The 22,239-nt window shown below is 45.2% G+C and overlaps 2 protein-coding genes across 4 annotated transcripts in view; both read left to right on the forward strand.

The window, feature by feature from the left end:
- The window catches only part of LRRFIP1 (LRR binding FLII interacting protein 1), a 108,684-nt gene extending 100,569 nt beyond the window's left edge, over positions 1–8,115 (forward strand). For all 3 annotated transcript variants that reach the window (XM_059476393.1, XM_059476394.1, XM_059476395.1), the window contains 5 exons: positions 1,575–1,621; positions 2,796–2,913; positions 3,343–3,422; positions 4,037–4,141; positions 5,318–8,115. In XM_059476393.1, coding sequence (XP_059332376.1) covers positions 1,575–1,621; positions 2,796–2,913; positions 3,343–3,422; positions 4,037–4,141; positions 5,318–5,428 — 461 coding nt within the window. In that variant the 3' untranslated portion in view covers positions 5,429–8,115. The remainder of the gene's footprint in view (positions 1–1,574; positions 1,622–2,795; positions 2,914–3,342; positions 3,423–4,036; positions 4,142–5,317) is intronic.
- A 2,269-nt stretch (positions 8,116–10,384) lies between these two features.
- LOC132075460 (RNA-binding protein 44-like) overlaps positions 10,385–22,239 on the forward strand; it is a 32,348-nt gene continuing 20,493 nt past the window's right edge. Inside the window, exons 1-14 of the mRNA XM_059475904.1 lie at positions 10,385–10,576; positions 11,881–12,637; positions 12,757–12,800; positions 13,334–13,519; positions 13,867–14,041; positions 14,130–14,155; positions 14,634–14,681; positions 15,021–15,093; positions 15,400–15,490; positions 15,848–15,979; positions 16,631–16,704; positions 18,036–18,181; positions 18,280–18,405; positions 20,904–21,001. Coding sequence (XP_059331887.1) covers positions 11,951–12,637; positions 12,757–12,800; positions 13,334–13,519; positions 13,867–14,041; positions 14,130–14,155; positions 14,634–14,681; positions 15,021–15,093; positions 15,400–15,490; positions 15,848–15,979; positions 16,631–16,704; positions 18,036–18,181; positions 18,280–18,405; positions 20,904–21,001 — 1,906 coding nt within the window. The 5' untranslated portion in view covers positions 10,385–10,576; positions 11,881–11,950. The remainder of the gene's footprint in view (positions 10,577–11,880; positions 12,638–12,756; positions 12,801–13,333; positions 13,520–13,866; positions 14,042–14,129; positions 14,156–14,633; positions 14,682–15,020; positions 15,094–15,399; positions 15,491–15,847; positions 15,980–16,630; positions 16,705–18,035; positions 18,182–18,279; positions 18,406–20,903; positions 21,002–22,239) is intronic.

The raw sequence follows: 22,239 nt of genomic DNA on the forward strand, positions 1-22,239 counted from the left end.
TTTTATCATTTTAAAGGGGTTTATATTTGAAAATTTTGTTTGTGGGTGGTATTTACAAAATAATTTGGTTTGGGTTTTTTTTATTTTCATATCAATGCTCAGGTGTAACAATGTTACAAATGGATGAAAAAAAAGAATAGGACTTCAGGAGGTTCAAAATTAATCCATAGATCTGCTGAACTGGGATGTCATGCTAAGATCTGTATTTGGGTATTGCATCAAAAGCCAAGGTAAAGATTTTATTCCATGTTCTGGAATGGGACTATGTGGGGGGTGTGTATTCCCAGCAGGGGAATGACATACCACATTAATGGACTCCACATGTCTGCTGTACAGAGGGACTTCCATTGGGAGAACAGTTTTCACCATGATTTGATTCAATACAGACTTTTGGTTTCCTTTAAGTGCATGTGCTAACAAGAAAAAGGGAGAACCACAAGACTGGCCTGTTCAGGAGTTGTCAACAAAGAAGAAATGGTATTTTTAAAGCTCTTAAAAATATTTAAGTCTGTTTATCAACAGAATTTACCTGGTAAAAGCCCACCAGACTCTTATGTGTAATTTATCTTGCTTTCCTAAAGTTTACAAAAAGATATTCCTCTTGAGTGACCTGTGGCTTTTAACCATTTAATCAGCAGGCCAGACCTCATCTGTGGAGCTGAGCTCTGAACAGCCTGAGCTCTGCACTGCTGGCAAGGGAGGCCAGCTGAACAAACCTTCAGTGAGACCCAGCTGAGGTCAACAGATCCTCTCCTAATGAGTGTATTTCTATGTGGTGTTGCAGTGCACTCCTGCCTGAGGTGTACCTGAACAAACTGAGCTTGTTAATTATTCATTTAGGTGGTAAGAAAATGTGCTTTCACATTTTGCAGCCCTTAATTGGGACAGAAAAAATGAAGTTATTTGTTTGCTTACTTTGTAGTTCTTTTTTCCAGCTGTCTCATTCTGCAGAGTGCACTTTATAAACAAGGGCTGCACATATCCATGTGCTGATCTGTAGCACTTCCAAGTCCAAATGTAGCACAACAGTTGGTGCAGGTTGTCCATTGATTCTTGATGTTTGACCTGGAGAATTGACTCTGAAGAGAAAACAGAGTTTTACCGGACTGCTGCATTCGAAACACAAATCATTTGATGAGCAAATGTTTTTTTCTGGTCAGAATATTGGAGCTAAAATGTCACTGCCATGTGAAAGAAGGGAAGAGTTAAAAGTGCTGAGAATGTAATTATAGGTGTTTACAGTATTGCCATTGTGTTAAACTGTCCAGACCTGTGAGATTTTGTGTTGCAGTTGTGCTTGACCCTAGAGTTCTTGCATGCTAACCTAACGTAGAAGATTAGCCTCTTTGCATGCAGCTGGCTGCTGCTACTGCTGGGACAAGCATGTTGTGTGAGAATGCCCTAAGTGCCCTGGCTGCAGCCCCCTGCCAGCCCTGCTGGGCCTCGTGTGCTGTGGTACGTGCCCTAACTCCCCATCAGTAGTCACTAACCTGAGCGGGCCAGCCTCGTGTCTCAGATGTGCTCCCGACGCGCCGCCGCTCGGTCAGCACTGAACTCTCCCTTTTCTCTTCCAGACAGGCTGAAAAGGCTCATTGATGAACGGGAGTCCTTGCTAGACCAGGTAATCACAGGGCAAGGGAGGGATTAAGGAAACAAAAACGGCCCAAACACAAGGTGTGGATCAGCAGCACTGTGGTCTGGTTGCTCTTGCTGCCCACTCTGTTCTTCCTCCAAAACATTCCTCCCGTGTGTTAGCTCAGGATACATGGAAGATATGACCCTCTTATTTCTGAATAACAGTCCTTCAGTCCTTCTCAATAGTAGTCCTTCAGAAGTCCTTGGCCATGGCTCAGAAATTGTAGAAGCAAGTCTCTCCAAGAGTAAGCCCTCCCCTCTGCTGGGTCTGTGGGTGAATGGGCCTTTTGGAAAGGTTTGGTGGAGGAATTGCAGATGGGTAAAGAGCAATTAAAGGAATTATTGCCATGGTATTCTGTGACCGTGTTCACAGGGGTCTTAGGATGAGGGAAGAGATGAGGATCTGACTCCATGTTTCAGAAGGCTTGATTTATTATTTTATGATATATATTACATTAAAACTATACTAAAAGAATAGAAGAAAGGATTTCATCAGAAGGCTGGCTAAGAATAGAATAGGAAAGAATGATAACAAAAGCTTGTGGCTCAGACAGAGAGTTCAGAGACAGAGCTCACTCTGATTGGCCATTAATTCCAAACATCCAACATGAGCCAATCCCAGATGCACCTGTTGCATTCCACAGCAGCAGATAACCATTGTTTGCATTTTGTTCCTGAGGCCTCCCAGCTTCTCAGGAGGAAAAATCCTAAGGAAAGGATTTTCCATAAAAGTTGTCTGCGACAGTATTCCATAGTGGCTAAAAAGCTTATTCAAAAAACTTCAGCTGATCTGTTGCCCTGCAGGACACTCTGTGCTTTCATTTATGCTCAGTGACCTTGGCCTTGAGACTCGCATGCAACCAAAGACAGCTTTGGGAGTTTTTAAGAATGTTTTACATGAATGTACCTGCAGAAGATTTATGGCTTTTCTAATAAACCAGTCATTTTTCACTGATTGTTTTGATCCTGAACTTGTACATAAGCACTGATGTGTAAAATACTGTGAGTCGTTTGCCAAAATACTTTCTAGGATATTACAAAGTAACAGAAGATTTTTTGGAATTTCTGCTTTAAAAATTCATAATTTGTTTTATAATACTGGAGTGAATTCAAGCCACAATTTCCCTTAGTGATTTTAATAACTATTTTCTGTCCTTCAGATTAAAAAATTAAAGGGACAGCTGGAAGAAAAGCAAAGGAATGGCAAGATGGAAAATACACAGTCCGAAGATGAAGTTCTGGAAAACGGGACAGATATGCACATGATTGACCTCCAAAGTGAGCTGTATTTTGGTTTTAAGAGAATTTTGTGCCCTGCATGTGAGTGAGAAAATGTATCAGTACAATAATAAGCACATGGCTCTGAGTAAGAATGAGCCTTCAGTTCCAAGGGAGCTTTGCCCTTGGAGCAGCCGTGCACCTCTGCAGAGGTGAGGGAATTAGGAGCCTTTGTTTAGGATTGCAGATGGAAATCTCTGTTATTGCTCCTCAGCAGAGCTGGGGGGAGTTCAGATTAATTCTGCCTTCAGAGTGGTTGGCAGGAGTCAGGCAGGACTGGGAATGGTGCCTCTCTGCTGGGCACTTTCTGAGAGAACTACTCTCCTATTGTCCCATGTAGATCCCTGATGCATGGAAATTTTACCACAGACTTGTTAGAAACTGTTCACACTTGTTCTGACATCTCTGATAAATCTGCGATTCTTTTAGGAGATGCCAACAGACAGATCAGTGATCTCAAATTTAAACTAGCAAAGTCTGAGCAAGAGATAACAGCATTGGAGCAGAATGTAAGTTTTTGGCTTGTTCTGTTTGTTCAAGCATGGTGAGAATACAAAGAGAAAGTGTGTTTTGATAAATGATAAATGAAATTATGTTTACTGTGATTTTCCCTTAAAATAAGAAACAGGAGTGTTGGAGCATGAGGGCCACTATGACATTTATGTATGGGGAAGAAGGAATATATTATTCCTCTGTACTGAAGGAAGAATGGTCAAAAGCAAAAAAGTACCTGGTGAACTCTGCTGAACATTTCCTTATGCCTAGCTGTCAACAGGTTTTAAATGGTTCCCAGCATGTGATGTGGTAGAGATGGAGTTTACACACAGCTGTTCCATTTTGATTGTTTGCTCTTGTCCAGGGTACATCAGCAATGCTCTTGCTAAGAGAAATGTGGTCAATGGACTGTATTTTTTGTTGCTGGAAGCATTTTAAATATGGATGTGTACAAAAGTCAGCAGTAAATTACTGTTGCCAGGCTTCCTTGGTGTTGTTTTCTTCCCTTTTATTTTATCAAAGAGGAGTTAGCATCTCTCTGGTTATTCCTTGAGTACTAGTGGAAGAGTAAAGCTTCAGAGTAACTTCCTGATACAGCTTCTCATCCCAGCCTTTGCCTTCACCTCAGGTAATACGACTGGAAGGCCAGGTAGCCCGCTACAAAACTGCTGCTGAGAATGCTGAGCGAATAGAGGATGAACTGAAGGCAGAGAAACGCAAACTGCAGAGAGAGGTAACTCCCCCTGCGAGCTGTCACAGCTCAGCCTGCTCCTGTGGGGGAAACCTGCTTCCCTGGGTGTTTTAGGGGAGGAACACCTTTCTTGGCACAGCAAGGGATGAGCATCTCATTGCTTTAGTGCTTTAGTTACTCCTTCTAAGTGTGCAACCAAGTTTTCAGCACTCAAACTGGAGGAACAGTCATGGCTGTGAGCTCCCACTGCCTTTTCACCGTTCCTTCCCCACCTGACTTGCTAAAGGGATGTGAGTTGTTCTTTGTGAGCCTGTTTGCCTTTCCCTGGCAATCTGTTCAGGCCTGTCTGGGGTAGTGTGGCTGTGCACAGGCTCTGACTGTGCCTCTGTCTCCTTAGAGCCTGAATACCTTTATCAGCTTCTCTATCACTGCCTCCAGAGGTGCTTCTTTGATTTTTTTTCCCCAGTATGGCTCCTTGCTTGTTCTAAATATCCTTCTGCTTTGCTGCCCACATTGTTCTGTGCAGTCCAGCTCTCTCTCCCTACCCCGATCTCATGGATACATTGATACATTCCAGCAAAATGAACATTACCCCTGGTGTCTAGGACAACATTTGTTCTCAGAAAGAAGTAAAACTGAATGTCAAAACTCACCTGAGAGAGCAAAACTCTGACTGCATAGAGCACATCCATGCAGCTATCCTGAATAATAATTCACCTCTGTCTTCCCCAGCCTGTGCTGCAGATTTATGGTCTGCCTCTTTATGCTTATGCAGGGTTTTATAGGAAACTGAGGCTGTGGATAGAGTTCTAGGAACCAGAAACACAAAAGCTGGGCAGTGAGACAGGTGTACATCACCCAGAGCCTTGTGCTTCTGGGTTGAGGGAAATTCTGTGATTCTCTGGGAATCTCCTGCTCCACAGGAGTAACCTTCTGTCCATGGTGACTGCCTCAAGCCAAATCTAGACTTGGGAGACCTCATTTCTTCTTACCTTGGTCTTTTCTGTTCAGCATTCTGTAAATACCCTGGGTTCTTGACAGTGTGCTTAAATACCTGTGTGTGTGGCCTGCAAAGCAGTTTAACTCTGCTGAAGGAATTTTCAGATGCTTTATGTTCCGAGTTAATGTGGTTAGTTAGCCTTGACAACCACAAACCTTGCTGTGCCTTTGCAAAGGGATAACACGGTGAAAGTCACGGTGTTTTTCTGCTTCCTTCAGCTCCGTTCAGCACTGGACAAAACCGAGGAGCTGGAGGTCAGCAACGGCCACCTGGTGAAGCGGCTGGAGAAGATGAAGGCCAACCGGAGCGCTCTGCTGTCCCAGCAATAGCCAGCCCTTCCCGCTGCTCGGAAGCGGAACGCCGCCGCTGCCCGGGACGCTTGGTGCCACCGCCTCCTGAGACCAGGCCGCCCCAGCTCCTGCTCTGTGCCTCCCCACGCAGATCCCAGCCTGCTGCACTACATCCATAGGAGGAGTGATGTGATGTGATGTGATGTGATGATCCACGTGGCTGTGCCCGCGGGAGCCCTCCCACGCCGAGCTCTGGGGCGCTCCAAGTACAACGCCTAAGAAGCACATGGAATTCTCCATCCTGAGGGCACAGCAGCCATTTATTGCCGTTTAAAATGGCACTCAAAGAAAACACTTCTGACTAGAATTTTGTGTCTTGCTGAAAATTTTAAAATGAACACTGTAAGTTTTGGGACTTTTCTCATGAGAGTATCTGTAATTTAGTGACTACGGTAGAGTTATTCATAGTAGGTTTTTCATTTACAAATCACTGTGGAACCACAAGCCATTACAAAGCAAAACTCCTTCAGTGGAAACCATGGAAGAAGATGGTCTTGGAAGCAAAAGTGACCTTAAATGACTTTGCCAATAAAAAAAATGTGTTTGGAGGGATTTTTGCACCAGTAGAATCGTGAGACTCTTTTATTTCAGGGTAAATAGGCAATAGCTTCATTGAATTTTCAATTTTTATTTGTATTATTTAATCCCTGCTCTTGGAGTCGAAGTAAATGACTTTCAAAGGATGTAAGGTTGCATTAATAAACCAGCATAAGGCCGTGTTTTCAGAAATGGTGGGGTTTGCACTTGGGTCACTCTCTTTGGTGCATTTATCAAAGCAAGTGTCATTTGCTTAAACAAAATATGTAATGGGTTTTTTACATCAGAAACTATCTACCGGTCCATGACCTACTAGGAAACGATGCCGCTACAAAATACAAGTCTGATTTTTAAAAGAATAACTGCTAAGTAAAGAAGCACTTTAGAAAATATTACTGCCTATGGGTTTTCTACAGCTACGGAAGTAGCGAGTTATCTCCTTCTAGGATCACCGCGGAGGTTTCCCATTCTCCCGCAGAGCAGCGCAACCCGGTGAATGCTGCGGGCAATCCTTGTGTGTGTAACAATGGCACACGGCCAGCACTACAGCTCTGCTTCACCAGAACTCATTCTGAATGTACTACTCAAAGGAGAGCAGCAGCTACCCCAGGAACAAGGCTGCCCGTCCCACCTCAGCCCTAACAGGAAAGCCGGTCCCTCTGCGAGCCGCTTGCGAGGTGGAGCAGCGTCTCCTGTCCCCTTGTGGCTGCCTCAAGAGCTTCTACCAAGCCAAATCCACGCCCAGGAGATCACATTTCTTCCTAACTTGGTCTTCAGACCCTGCAATCCAGGTCTTTCCCCAGCCTCCTCCTCGCAGACGGGAGGTTAGAGCAGGAACCGCTGCTGTTTCCAACACAAGGGGGTCTCTGGTATCTTCCTCGAGCACCTTCACGAATTCAGTAAACCAAAACCGCTGTCTGAATGTGTTTCTGTGGTTTGGCTAGGAAACAACACCCTCGTCTTCATCTCTTCCAAGTGCACAAGGAAAATTTAGGAATGAAGTACTGACATTATTATTCCAGGAAAAGGATGAAGGCTTTTTTTTGTGCCCCTGGGGAATTTAATTGTTGATGAAATGTGGTGAAACGTGGTTTGGAAGGAATATTTTTAAATTAAATTTCTACTCCAGTTAGGGCTTTGGGTTTTTGGGGTGTTTTTTTTTATTGTTTTTGAGAGGAACATTCAGGTGCAGAGCCAGGTTTCTTGTGGAATACCTCAAAATGGCTGTGGATACCAATTTACAATTTTCTGTGCATGACTTGTGTAATTTCTGGTGTACAAAGCCTCGGGGGCCTAAAAAACAAGCAAAGGGATTTTCAGAATGCAAACAAAGATGCTAAATACGACATCTTACCAATGGTAAGGTGTGTGATTGCCACCGGTCATCACTTCATTTGTGGCAGCAGTGAAAGCTGCCTCTCCTGGCAAGGCTCAGGAGAAACAACCCAGCAACCAAGCGTTGGTCCAAAAGGCAAAAAAATAACACTTTGTTCATCAAAAAGGGATGTGTTTATCATTTTGAAGTAGATTTCATCTCACACCCCATAAGCATCAACCTCATGACGGAAATCAGATGTGTATTTCACCCTGGATATGCTCTTAGTAGAAACCTTTGTGTGTGATAAAGTAGGTGAATGTTGAAGCCACATTTCCCCCCTCCCTCTCCCCTAACTTTCAGTATGACTTAGCATTAGAATAAGGGAAGAAAAAGAACTGGTTGGTTTACTGCAAACTGTTCTGTGTTTTTCTGTGAAGAATGTACAACAACAGGGCTTTGAATGGTGATAATAGCACATGTCCCAGTCCTAAAATTTGAGCACCAAACGAGAGAACCTCGGTACCCTGAGAGCGGGGCTGAGGTGGCGGCAGCCGGGCGAGGAACAGCTCCTGGGGGAACCAGGACGGGTTTTCCTACAACTTCTGTTTCAATTTCTTATCCTCTGTTTTATTTTTAAATGTTACATGATTTTTATCGCTTGCAAATGGAATGTTACCCAAAATGTTTTTGGTTTTGTTTTTGTTGGGTTTTTTCCCCCCCAGTCGCTCTGTTAGGAAATGTGAGCGTGGAAAAGGAAATTCATTATGAGCAGAACTCGCCAATAAAATGTCACTTGTTTGGGTAGTTTTTATGGAGTGGTCTGTCCATGCTGATGTTACCAGTACACGTTCTCTTGGAAAATACAGAAAATTCAGAGTGATATGAGTGTAACAACTCATTTTCCTTTACAAAACATTGCTGCAGGATGACACAAAACATGAGCAACACTGATTGGGACATGTACAAATTCAGGGGCTTGTGTGACTGAGGGCAATGGTGTGAGATGTACCTCCAAATATCAGTGGTTTTTGTGGCAGAATGTGACATGCACCTCCAAATTTCAGCATTTTAATAGCCAGGTGCACTTGGGTAGTTGGAGGACAGAGGCAGTCCCCTATCAGGAGAAATTTGAATGGTGTTGCTAATTGGATTCATTCTCCAATTTTATTTATGGTGAACACAGAGGTAACCCACACAGTAGCTTTCCCTGAAGAATCCTTCACGAAGACTCCTTCACAACAGGAGGTAGCTTGGTTCATCAAAAATATATTATTTTAGTATTAAATGTCCTCTTGCCCTGATATGTTACCAGAGCTGTCACTTACATGAAAGAGACTAAGCAGGAGGGTAGTGCTTCACTTTAGATGCTCTAAACCATCGTATGTCTCTGAAGGCTAATTTTAGGCAACTGAGTGATGTTTTACACACTTCATTACAACCTTTACACATGTGTTTAAATGAAGAAGCAGAGCCCCTTGCACAAGTAACATGGACCTGTGTGGCAGGTAAGTTTGTCTGCGCTCCTTCAGCCTGGAAACTTTCAGGTAGGTTTTAATGTGTGCCAAAGGAGGTTAGAGCTGGTTATTAGGAAAAGTTCTTCCCCCAAAGGGTGGGTTGGGCACTGAACAGGCTTCCCAGTGAATAGTCACAGCCCCAAAGCAAAATTCAAGGAGCTGCCAGAGTTTGGTCAATGCTCTGAGGCACAGGGTGGGATTAGTGGGGTGTCCTGTGCAGGGCTGGGGGTTGGACTCCATGATCCTTGTGGGTCCCTTGCAGCACAGGATAATTCTGTGGGTCTGTAGTAGCCGCACAAGAGCTGCTGCTCTCCCTCCCCGCTGGCCGGCCGGGCTTTGGTCTGTCAGTGCTCAGCGGCGGGAGAGCCGTGAGGGGAGAGAAGGGACCGTGAGGAGAGAGAAAGAACCGTGCGGGGAGAGAAAGGTCCATGAGGAGAGAGCAGAGACCGTGAGGGGAGAGAAAGGTCCGTGAAAGGAGAGAGAAGGAACCGTGAGGCGAGACAAGGGACCGTGAAGGGAGAGAAGGGACCGTGAGGGGAGAGCAGAGACCGTGAGGAGAGAGAAGGGTCCGTGAGGAGAGAGAAGGGACCGTTGAGGGAGAGAAGGGACCCAGAGGAAAGAGACCGTGAGGGACGAGAAGGGACCATGAGGGGAGAGCAGAGACCGTGAGGGGAGAGAAAGGACCGTGAGGAGAGATAAAGGACCATAAGGAGAGAGAAGGGACCGTGGGAGGAGAGAAGGGTCAGTGAGGGGACAAAAGGGCCGGTGAAGGGAGAGCCGTGAGAGGACACGGCGGTACTGCTGCTGAGGGAATATGGCTGTACTGGCTCTGAGGGAACACGGCGGCCGCGTCTTTGAGGGGATGGAGCGGTACTGTCTCTGGGGGGATATGGCAGCACCACGTTTGAGAGGATACAGCGGTACCGATACTGGGGGGATATGGTAGTACCGGATCTGAGAGAACACGGCAGCACCGATTCTGGGAGGACACGACGGTACCCCTTCTGGAGGAGTATGACGGTACCGCCTTTGAGGGGATACAGCGGTACTTTCTCTGAGGGGATATGGCGGTACCGATACTGGGGAATATGACGGTACCGCCTTTGAGGGGATACAGCGGTACCGATTCTGGGGGGACACGGCGGTTCGCCTTTGAGGGCATACAGCGGTACCAATTCTGGGGAAATATGGCGGTAGCGCCTCTGAGGGGACACAGCGGCCCCATTTTCTGAGGGAAGGGGGGAGGAGGCGCCCGCGGCAAGAGTGGGCTCCGCGCCGGCCAATCAGGCGTCGGAGCGCTGCGGGCCGCAGCCAATGAGTGCGGGACGCGGCGGCGGGCGTTGGCTGCGCGTGTGTGGCGGGGCCGTGAGGGCTGCGGGCGGGCGGTGACCGGAGCGGGCCCGGGGCTTCGTGCGGGCCGTGGCTGCAGCGAGCCCGGGGTTTCGTGTGGTGTGTGACCGGAGCGGGCCCGGGGCTTCGTGTGGTGTGTGACCGGAGCGGGCCCGGGGCTTCGTGCGGGCCGTGGCTGGAGCGAGCCCGGGACTTCGTGTGGTGTGTGACCGGAGCGGGCCCGGAGATCGTGCGGGCCGTGGCTGGAGCGAGCCCGGGGCTTCGTGTGGTGTGTGACCGGAGCGGGCCCGGGGCTTCGTGCGGGCCGTGGCTGCAGCGAGCCCGGGGCTTCGTGTGGTGTGTGATCGGAGCGAGCCCGGGGCTTCGTGCGGGCGGCGGGGCCGCGCCTCAGCCTGCCGTGGAGCTGCGGTGAGACGCCGTTCTCCGGTCTGAGGGTATCCCCCGGGCGAGCGGGAGCACCGGGCTGCCCTCAGGGCTCCTCAGCCGGCGCTGCGGCCGGGGCGGGCTCGGCTGTGGTTCAGCGTTTGGTTGTGTCACTAACAGCGACAAGGAGGGGTTATTGTATCTTATCTGTAGTGTGGAGGTGTTTCGGTTCTTGTTCTCAAGGGAAAAGTGAGGGGGAAAAGTCACTGCTCTGTAGTAATAATGCGATTTCTGTACAGGTATCTGGGATGTGCTTTGGCAGCATTCGGCTTTTTAATTCCACAGAGTTGCTCAAGCTTCAGTTTGGGGGTGAAGGTAAAGTTAGTGTAGTAAAAAAGGACAACGTTTCTGAGGCAAAAATAACTGTAGAAGTGTATAATTAAACCGTGGAAGTGTTCAAGACCAGGTTGGATGAGGCTTGGAGCAACCTGGGATAGTAGAAGACTTGAATATTTGAACATTAGTCCTTATTCCCTCCCACCCCTTGGGGAAGGGCTGTCAGAGACAGTGACTGGAATTGGGATGTGTCATTTAAGTAGTTTAGAAAGCAGACATAATTGAGAAATACAGCTAATGTTTTTATGTATTCCTTTCTTTGTTAGAAGTTTCTGAGGGAAGGCAGAGAAGAATTGACAACATTTCTAAGAAATAAGCTTCACAGAGAACATCTTCCATCCCTACATGCTTTCTCTCTGCTTTTTATTGGTATTTGGTATCAAACTGGGTTTTCTGCAAGTTCAGAGCAGGTGTATTGCTTTAGTCTGGTGAATTGCACAGCTTCTTTCTATTGCTAAATGACTTTCCTATGTTCCTTTATAACTGATGGTAAAGATTCTCAAATTTTCTTGAGGTTTTGTCCCTGGTAAGTTTCTTAATTCAGGGGAGGCAAGAAGAGAAATATGCTTTGATTTCCCCCTTGTCCAACACCCAAGGGGTTTTTAGATTTTGGGAGGCACAGAGCTCAAACTTCACCTCTTCCTTAATAGAAGCAACCTCTATTTTAACCCTTTGTGTGCTGTATGGTGTCACAGGGATTCCACCAGTTCAGGAATCCACTCTTGGGATTTCTTTAGGAAGGTGCTATAGAATTCCTCCGTGCATGCAGTAGGTGAAAAGAGGATGGTTAATTTAATTATCAAATTAATTTAATTTTATTGTTTTGAGAGGAACATTCAGGTGCAGAGCCAGCCAATTAATTTAATGTGTTTTTTTGTTAATTTAATGTAATTTTTTTGTCCTTCTGTACGCTATGGAGCATCTTGAACTTCTCTTCAATTTTATTAAGGCAGGAAGAGCCAAGCCAGTGACTTTGAGTTGTGTGGTTCCCTCTGAGGAGCAGCAGGAGCTCGTGTTGGTGCCATGGAAGTGGAGAAGAGCAGCAGGAGGAGCTGCTTCACTCAGACCTCCTGCCTGGGTGCAGATTTAGGGGAGGACTCACAGCTGGAGTATCTCAGTGCTCACGAGGAGTACGAGGAGGAGAAGAGCAACTGGAGTGAGTTTTCTGAGCAGGAGGAGGTTGCAGAGGTGAAGGCTGTGCCACCCCGAATCACAGCAGGGGAAGAAGATTCTGGAAAGAGCCTCAGACCCAGCCAGAGCGTGGCAGTGGAGCCAGACATTGCTTTCCTGCCTCCCAGCGAGGAGGCCCAGCCCTGCAAACAGGGAGAGCCCTCCTACTTCAGCAGCCGTGAAAAACCAGCTCATGGCACCAGCAGCACTGCAGAGGGTGCTGAAACCCAGCTCCCAGCCCCTGAAATCCTCCCTGGCAAGAACCCTGTGGAAGCTGCAGATAAATCCTCTGCTGGGAGGTCAGAGCGTGGTGACGCCCTGAGGAGTGTCCCCAGTGTGGCTGTGGATGCTGGCTCTGATCCCAGGGCTGGATTCCCAGCCAGCAGAGGCAGCAGTGCCCAGGTGTGTCTGTGCTCCAGGGCAGTGAGCACAGAGGGGACCGTGGTGAGCAGAGCTCATGAGGGGTGGCTGGGTCAGACCTCTGTGGATGCTGCTTCCAACACGGAATGGCCCACAGGAGCTCTCAGCTCACACCTGCAGGTCAGTGATACTAAACAAGAAGGGCCACCAGGCCAGCTTGACACAACTTTCGTTAATTTTAACTTGTCTCCATGGGTGTTAATCTGCAAGTTTTGACTTCTCTTTTTCTTTTTGAAAAGGAGGAATTCAAAGATCATCTTAACTGGAAGACAGGCACTGACAGGTGGGTCAGGAGTTGTTCTTGGTTTTGGAATTTGAGATCCTGCATCAGAGGCTTTTTCGTGTTTTCTGTGGCTTGGCAAAACTGATGGAATTAAAAGCTTGCTGGGCACCATTTTGTGCTGCAGGGGCTTGAACAGGTGAGAAGAGTGAGCTGAAGACTTCCTGAAGTTGAACAAATACCAAAGCAGCCTTGTTCTGCAGTTGCAGACCTCCAGAGATCCTTCCCATCCTAAACTATTCCATGGCTGTGGAAACAAAATAAGTTGTGGTTGCAGATCCACAGCATTGCTAAGTTTCTTTTTCTTCTTAAGGCTTCACTTTCTGAATAGAAATTATGATGTGCTTGTGCAGTTCTCACCTCTCTGATAAAACTGACTGTAATCCTCACAGTTATTATTGTGGGCTAAACAGGATTTTCCTTAAATCAAACCAGAAATAGCTTCTGGTGAGCTCCTTGCTTCGAAATAAAACACCACAAACAAAATCTTGAAGCCCTGGAATAATTATTCTGTTATTGTGATTATTATTTTAAAGGCCAGCACATCCCAACAAGCAAACTGGGAAGAATTGTGCATCAAGCTGCTGTCAGAGCGTCCTGCAGAGAGCGATTGAAGCAGAGCTGCAGCTCCTGGCCATCCATTATGAGATGTGCTACCAGCACTGCTTGAAGGTTTATGAGCTGGCTTTGGAGGAAAACACCTGTCTTGGGAGGCACGTGCTGTAATGTCCTTTAAAATAAAATGGGTGACTGGTTAGCCGGCAAAAATTGCTAAATGGTGCTGGTGGAGTCTATCCATAGCTGCTAGGAGTGTTTATGATTAGTGGTGTTATCCAGAGGGACCCCCAAGCCTTATTTCCAGCCCTAATTTTTTTGTAGCATTCACAGTCTCAAAATCCTGCTTTTTTCCCAGGAATAAAACTCAAGTTAATTCAGTTAATTCATGTTCTATATACTATAATCTTAGAGAGGAATCTTTAAACCCTGTAAAATCTTTGGGCATCTCCAGAAGCTGTAAAATCAATGAAATGTCTCAATTGTTGTTGCTTTCTCACCCATATTTTAATAGCTGTGAGAAGAAGGCTGAGTTATATTCGTCTCTGCTGCTGGCTTTGGATGAACTGGACAATAATTACAGCACCATGAGAAAGGAAATAAACACGGGCACACCTTTAAATGAACTTCCACCACTGTCAGTTGAGCTGAAGTTTCCCCCCCTCTCTTCCTTTTACATTGCCTCCAAGGTAACTTCTTAACTGTTTGATGCTTTTCATAGAAATTGTTTTATAATTAAGATAATTACAGTTAAATCTTTCTCCTTTTTTTTGACAGTTTTTCAGAAAGATTCTTTACTATGAGTAAGTAGTTTTCATTTGTTGTTGTACTTACCAAGTTAACTGAAGAATGAACATATAAGATGTTAAACCTATAATTTCTTTATCTCAGGATGCATTTTGTTGTTTCAGGCTGTTTGGCTGAAACATCAACGTTGCCCTGTGGGTACAATGGTTTTATTTTAAGGGTATTTTTCCTCTGTGGTGTTCTAATATGCAAAGCAGGGAGTGTCTTTACTATCTTTGTAGTAAAAGTTATCAATTTACAGGTTATTTTCCAGATTCCCTGCTTTCACTTCTGAAAATCTTTGTCTACAGTTACAATGGCACTAAGCAACAAAAAACTCCCCAAAAAATCCCACACCACAAAAACCAAAAAGACTTTGCTGCCAGCAGAGATAATATCAAGCATACAGATAATATTAAAAGATAATTTGAAGCTGTTTTGCCAAGATTATCATTCAGATATGAAAAATGATAGAAAAATAACCTTTTATTTCAGGCAGGTACATGACAGAACACGTTCAGGGACCCCATCCAGTGACTCTCTGTAAGTGGAGATGAAAACAAATCTGGCAGTAAGTTTTTACTGAACTGAGTTAACTGCCAGAGACTGCTTGAAGTTTCCTGTTGAGCATGAGTGAAGTTAATAAAAAAAAAGCAAAGGCAGTTGTTTTGTTTTGTAAATAATGAGTCAAAGTTGCACAGGTATTTTAAATTGTAAGGAATACATCTGAACATCACACAGAAAACCATTAAGATATAATGAAAAAAGCCAAAATTTATTAATTATGTTAATTTTACTGTGAGCTTCTGGAAATATTTGAATTACTGTAGAACTTAAAATTGTTGTCCCATATTTTGTATGAAATTCTCGGATGTGTTTTAGTGATCTTTCAGGTGAAGGGAAAGCTGACTTTGAAGAACCAAAACAGCAAGAAAAGGGGATTTCTGTCAATATGGTAGGGAATTCTTCACTCCTGGGTTTTGGAGATGGTCATGCTGAGAAGTATTTTCTCCTTTTAGGTGCCTGCAAATGTGATCAGAGTCTTCAGGGCTCTCGGCCTGGGATCCTCTGCCTCTGGTTGCAAATGCAGCTCTTATGTTCACAATTTTAATTGCCCTTTCAAAATAAAATAACTTGGGGGTTCTTAAGGATGACCAGCAGATTTAACTTCTTTAAATTCACCCACTTCATGGGCTGGTGTTCTGAAAAATAACTTACAGTCAGGTGGGAGTGCTGTGATGTAACTGAAATGTGTTTGTAGGACAACTCACAGACTGATGGTGATCAGGCAGGTGACTCTGTTTCCCCTGAGAGGTGGGAAGAACTGATTAAAGATCAGGCTCTGGAACGTGGTGAGTGATCTCCTTGTAAAATAATCCTTCATTTGTGAGCTAAGCTCTCAGGGGAGGAAGGAAACCCTGTGTAAAACATGTGTATGGTAACACAGCTGCCCTTTCTGTGATGGAATGTTTATATATCAGCTATCAACGTTTATTAATAAGTAATAACAGCTCTATATTAATTAATTACATCTTTTTTAAAAGTTTCTACTTAAATTAGAATTCCAAACTAGTAATGTCACCTCTTTGAAATGTAGCACCAAGAGATGGAAGTAGCTGAAATCCTCTTCAGCACAGAAATTTGATACTCATTTATGTAACATACCATGATTTAAACTTTAACACTTGAATTTTATCCCAACTGCCAAGGCTGTGTAAAAAATGAGGAAGGAAGTGAGTATTGGTTTGATGCTAAGGAAGACTTGTCAGTGGCAGATATTTCAGTAATGTGCAAAGAAATGAAAAAGCAACAAGGAAAGCAAGACTCGATTGACTCAAGAGGTAAAGTTGTGTGCTTTAAGCTGATAACCTAAATAATGGTGTTTAATATTGGAGTGCTCTGTTCCTTCTCCAAGCTTAAGTAAACTGGGAATAAATGCCAGCTGGGGTTTCAGTTTTTCTCATTCTCTGGCAGTGAATCCTTGCACTCAGCTGAGTACAAGGATGTTCTTCGTCCATCTGTATTTTCCTTGAAAACTTCACCTGCAGTGCTCAAACTCAAATTAGTAAATGCCCAGCCAATCACATAGATGGAAATCTTCCATTCTCCTCCTTCTTTTTGTGCTTCCTTCTATGCTGAACTTTTCAGATACAAATGGTTTATGTTTGGAGGCTTGAGTCACAGTGATGGGTGTGGTGAGAAGTGCCAGGGTGTCGAAGGCAGAGAGTTTGGGGCTTCTCTGTACCAGCCTTTGCACTGGTACTGTTAATTCAGAGCTGTGTTTCCTTTTAAAATCTCAGGAAACACTCAGGGAAAGGATGTTGCACAAACTGAACTTCTGTGCTTCTCAGGACACTGATTTTCTGCTAGAATATTCTCTTCTTTCCCTTAGTTTGTTCTGAGGTTTTCTGTCTGGGCTGTCCAAAATCTGCAGAGAAGATGTCAACCCAAGAACAGCTACTAACTCTCTGCTTTCTTACATTTATTGTTAGAAGTGAAGATAGTGGTGAGTGGGAAGGAACATTCCTCTGTTCCTGTTGGTGACCCAAAGCCCTCAGTGCCTGAGGTAGGTCTGTTCTTAATTTGTAGTAGGAATTTCATGCCTCTTAAGGCTTCTTTCATACTCTGCATTTACTACCAAGTGCCCTGATCTGAAATCACCAACTCAACAGCTGGCACATTCTGTACTTGGAGATAATAAAAAGGGAAATAATTATTACTAACACTCCTTGTGTGGCAGACTGAGAGCTTTAAATCTTGTCACATAATTTTCTATCTATTAAATGTTATGCCAGGCTAGGAAAATACATTACATATTGGTAATAAATTTGTGGCAGAAGAGTGAAAGCACCATTCTTTTCCCCCTGCATTAAACTATATCAGTCCAGCTGTTTTTTTCTTAATTCTGGGACAGTTTGGAATTTCCCCATTAGCACTAGATTTTTCATCTTGTAACATCTATTTTTTAATGTAAATGTCATGTGGCTTTATACAGGAAAGATTTTGGGGTAATGGATGGGAAGGAAACTCTTGGATTTTCTAGCATAAATCCAAGAAATCTCTACATTCAGAGAGTTTTGTATTGGCTTAGCCTGGTCCTTGGAGAGTAAAGGGCAAATCAGTAATTGCTGGTGTTGCTCACATAAACCACACAGATTTGCTGTCCTTGGGGATTTCCCTTTAAACATGCTGCTCCTTTGGGAAATGGTAATTGCATCTAAGCTAAAATAAATCAGATCCAGTTATTTTACTTTATTAGAATAAAGCAGGAATAAGATGAGCTTTAAGGTGCCTTCCAACCCAAACCATTCTGTGGGTCTAGGATTTCATATTTAATTATATTTTAAATTTATTTTATTATATTTATAATATTATGTATATTATGTATAGTATATATTTTATATTCTATATTTAATTATTATATATATTTTATATATTATATTAAATATAATATATAATATATAACATATATAATACATATAATATATATCATTATATATTATATATTTTATATTTCATATTTTATATATATTATCTATTATATATTTTATAATTTATATTATATATTATAATATATTATAATAAAATTTATAATTTATATTTAATTATATTTTTATATTTATGGTATTATATATAATTACATATATAATATATATTTCTATATATTATATATATTTATATTTTAGATTTATTTTATTTTATTTATAGTATTATATATAATTATGTATATAATTATATAAATCTAAAATAGAAATAATTATATTTGTATATTTTTTATTATTATTATTACTAGTTTATATAATTATATTTTCTATTTATTTTCATAGGAACGAGGTGTTGTATTACCTGTATGATACTTAACCCATTCATTTTTCCCTTATTTTGATGCAATTCCAGGATCCTGGGGAAAATTCCCTGCAGAAAACATCCACTTGTTCCTCAGTGGAGTCATCTTGTATCTTTGTTTCTCCTTATGCACTGAACTTGAGCAGCTTTACCAAGTTAGTAAGGAGGCTTCAAGAAAAGCATCCAGAGTTTAGCAGGTCAGATATTCGGGTTCTTTTCAGCCCTGATTTGTAACTAATCACTAAATGTGTGGCACAAAACGTGATGTTAACCTTTATTTCCTCAATTCCCACAGAGCTGAAATTGTGGGGGCTGTGCAGGAGGTGAGGAGAATGAACAAAGGAGTGCTGAGTGGCTTGGCCATCAGTGCTATTGAGGAGAAGGCCTCTGCCATTCTGAGGAGTTCCACACCCTACTCTCAGTAGGAGAAACCCTGAGAAAGGTGAATATTCCAGCCTGAGGGAATGACCCACCCTGCAGCCTGACTGGGTTAATGCAGGAGGTGCCAGGGTGAATCCAGTGGAGCAGTGCTCTGTAAGGACTGGGAGCTGTAACAGGGTGCATTGTATGTGACTGGTGGTTAATTACTGAATATGGGGGTTTTGGAAGGGATTTGGAATGAGTTAGAGATGGGACCTCTTGAGTTCTTAGATGATGTGGTTTATTTTTCTCCTATATAGATAGGAAGGGTGAGTTTGGCTCATACCTTTACTGCATGGTTCAGAATGTCTTTAGTTATAAGACTTTTTAAGGCTTTATTGACCAATAAAACACTGTTAGCAAGGATATTAATCTTTTTGATGCAATTTTAAAATATTTTGTCTTACAAACTCATGCTACAGTGTAAGTTTTCTTAGCCAGTCATGTTATGACACACAAACCTAGAGTATTGCATTCTAAACTAACTACTTATATTTTTTTCTGCATCTTTAACCTCTTTTTCTCTTATTAATATGTCTCTGTTTTAAACTATAAATCCACATTCTCCCTTCTAGCACCTAAGTTTGGAAGCCTTTTCCAAGGTCTCAAATCAAATCCTGTGTTTAATTCTAAGATTTGGCTTACAGGCCCAAAGTTCTGAGAGCTCCCTGTATTTTGGATTCCAACATCTGGAGTGCTTCGCTGCTGAGCTGTGTGGAGAGCACTGTCACACACCTTCGGTGCACAGCTGACACCTACCGGCCAGGCCTTGTGTAGCCTCTGATCCATCCAGAAATCCCAGCCCTGGCTCCCTTCTGCATCCCAGCACTGATGGTTCCTGTCTGGGGGCTCCATTTTACATCGCAGCACTGATGGTTCCTGTCTGGGGCTCCCCTCTGCATCCCAGCACTGATGGGTTCTGGGCTGGAAACCTGACACAAGCAGACTGTGCCTTGTCTTTTTCTCACACCAATCCCTTTTGCACAATCTTGTGGCACTGCAGGAAGCTGCAGCGAGCTGAAGGTGTGAAACCACAGCCCAGAATCCCAAAAATGTGTCTGTCCATCCTTGCTTTGGGTACCTCCTAGCCGTGCCACTGCCAGGTTTCTTTGCAAAAAGGAAAAAGTCTTCGTGTTAATCTCCAGTCTGACTTTCACAGGGTTGCAGATAGGGACAGAAACTCATCCCCAAAATGTTAAAATCTTATGTTTGGAAGCGTTTTCAGTCAGTAAGGTTTTAACAGCCTTGAAATGTGTTGTGCTTTCCTTGTGGAGTGATTGGTTTTCCAGTGGTGCGTGGGCTCTGTAGTCCTAATTGTTCCTATTACAGTATGTTTTTCCTGTTGTTTTGTGTGGGAGATGATGACTTATAATAATTTTATTTTCCTCATGAGAGAGGTGTGAAATGGCCAAGTCATTACTAAATAATGGGGAGAAAAAGAATCCCCATTTTCTCTATTAAAGAGCAAGTACACAATACATTTAAGAGAAGGTGATTCTGCTCAGAGCTCACCTGCAGTTACTCAGTCTCTTTGTTGTACTTTGTTCTAGACCCTGCTGCAATTGTTGCTGGAAAGAACAGCCTTGTTTACTGTCAATAAAGGTTAACATTTGTTCTTCAAAATAGTTGGGCCCATGTTGTGCTGTTTGCAGACCTCTGCTGCCTCAGAGCTGTGGCTTTGGGCCGTGCTGCAGGTGAGGCCTCAGCTTTGGTGTCTTTGGGTCTGCAAAGATGGGAGCACTCCCAGGCTTTGCTCTTCCAGCTCATTCCCAGCAGCTGCTGCTGTTTGTGTTCCTCGGGCTCGGCTCTGTGATGGGCAGGTGCTAACAGTTCAGGAGGAGCTGGCTCTCTGTTCTGTTCCTCCTGGGAAAGCAGAAGCGTGCACGATGTGAAAGACTCGACTCAGCACACTCTGTGTTCCTTCACGTTCCCTTTTTTATTGATCTTTGAAAGGAAGAGCTGACTCCAGGCGTGAGAGAAGCGGGCTGGGGGCAGTGACTGCGCTGCAGGCAGAGTCCTGCCCTGAGCCCAAGGCCGTATCGTGATCCGGAGCACCGGAGGAGCCCGGGCGGGCTCCGCTGCCCAGCACAGCTCGGGAACGAGCTGCAGGTGGAGCTGTAGGAGCTCGGCAGCGATGTTACACTCCGATAGCAATTATAGCAGAATCCACAAAACATTCCTCCTCAAAATCGAGTTCCATGTGTAGGTTCAGCCCTAGAGAGGGGGAAGGCACGATTTTTTAGCTGGGGTGAAATCCCCTCGGAGGAGGTGGAAGCGGGGTTAGGGAAAGCGCGGGAGGCAGCCGGACTGCTCCGTGCATTCCTTCGGAACTGTTCGCTCCGTTCGCCGCGCCTCTGGGCTGCGAGAGGGCGATAAGGAGAGCTCCGGCTCCATCCCGCCGCCCCACGGGAGCGCTTCCCCTCTGCCCCGCGCTGCCGCCGGGGGAGCGGGGCCGGAGCCGGGCGGGGCCGCACCGCCCCGGGCCCGCCCCTCTGGCAGCGCCGCGGGCGCGGAGCCCGCCCGGCCCCGGGAGCGGAGCCGCTCCTGCCGCGGGGCCATGGCCCTGCTGCCGCGGCGCTTCCTCTGCTTCGTGCTGGGTAAGTGCGGCCGCCGCGACACAGCTTCCCCGGGGCTCCCCGGGATTCCCCTGGGCGCGGGCGGGGAGCCCCGGCCGCCTCCCCGCGGCTTCACCGCTCTCCCTGAGGCACGGCCCGGCTCCAGCCTGGCTTCGCTGGCCACACAGCAGTGGGGAAATTAAAAGGAGAAATGATTCCAGGGCGCTTGGCCTCGGGAGCAGTGAGGCGGTGATGCTGTGGGACGCAGCCTGCTTTATGGGGGATTCCCTGCTGGCTAGGTGAGATGGACCGAGGCGAGTTCTGCCTCCTGTCCGTGCCTTTTGTTGCAAATGTTTGATTACTGCCTTTGGAGCGTGTCTTCCCATTGCTGAGCCTCAGGGAAGAGGAGGCAGCCAGAAGTGCCCCTTCAGAGAGCTGAGGTTGGATGTTCTGGGGTTACCGGTGCTGCGGTGGGAAGCGCTGGCGTTGTGTGGTTGTTTCCGTGGAATGCACCGTGCCTCGGTTTCTTTGCTGCTCCTGGCATTTCAGTGCAACAGGTAGAGATCTGTGCCGTGCTTGTCACCCGTGTACTCGCAGCAAAAGCTCGGAGTGGTGTTGGTGCTGTGTAAAAGTGTGTTTATTTACGGTGCTCCAAAGGGAAACTGCAGCCCCTCATCCTAGCGCTGATCTTCCACAAAATCAAATGCTCCTTGAGGCAGCACAAATTTCTCCTTCTTTCCCTTCCTTCCCCTGTGCCGGTTTCTCCCCCAAGCCCCGGTGAATAATGCATTGAACCGTGCTGCACATCATGTGCTGATCTGTGCATGTAATTAACTATTTACTACTCCTCAGCTGCGCAGGGCAGGAGCAGCCCGTGCCCTTGGGTGATCGCAGGGAAAAGCTGCACGTTCCTGGCTGCAGAGCCCTGTGCAGGGAGCACTAACTGCTGCTAGCTAGGATTTCTCTCTGCTCCCTTTCTCCGACTCTCCCTTCTCTTGATCGGGGAGCTGTAACTTTTGAAAGTACTCCGGGCTGCTCCTTTCCATCTCTTCCGAGTGGGCTCGGGAGCAGCGGGAGCTGCCTCTTGTGTGAGCCAGGTGCCCAGTGGCAGGTAACCTTGGTGCTGTGGATGTGTTTTTCGGTACCTTCTCCTCCTGGGATCTTGTATTTGGAGCACATTTGAGGAAAAGACCCAGCCTTTTTACACCTTTCTGCTTTTACAGTCAGGGCTGTACTGAAATTGCAAGTGGCAGCTGAGTGCCCAGAAATCACTGTGATTT

Source organism: Ammospiza nelsoni, chromosome 7 (assembly GCF_027579445.1).
Source record: "Ammospiza nelsoni isolate bAmmNel1 chromosome 7, bAmmNel1.pri, whole genome shotgun sequence".
NCBI classification, from domain to species: Eukaryota; Metazoa; Chordata; class Aves; order Passeriformes; family Passerellidae; genus Ammospiza; species Ammospiza nelsoni.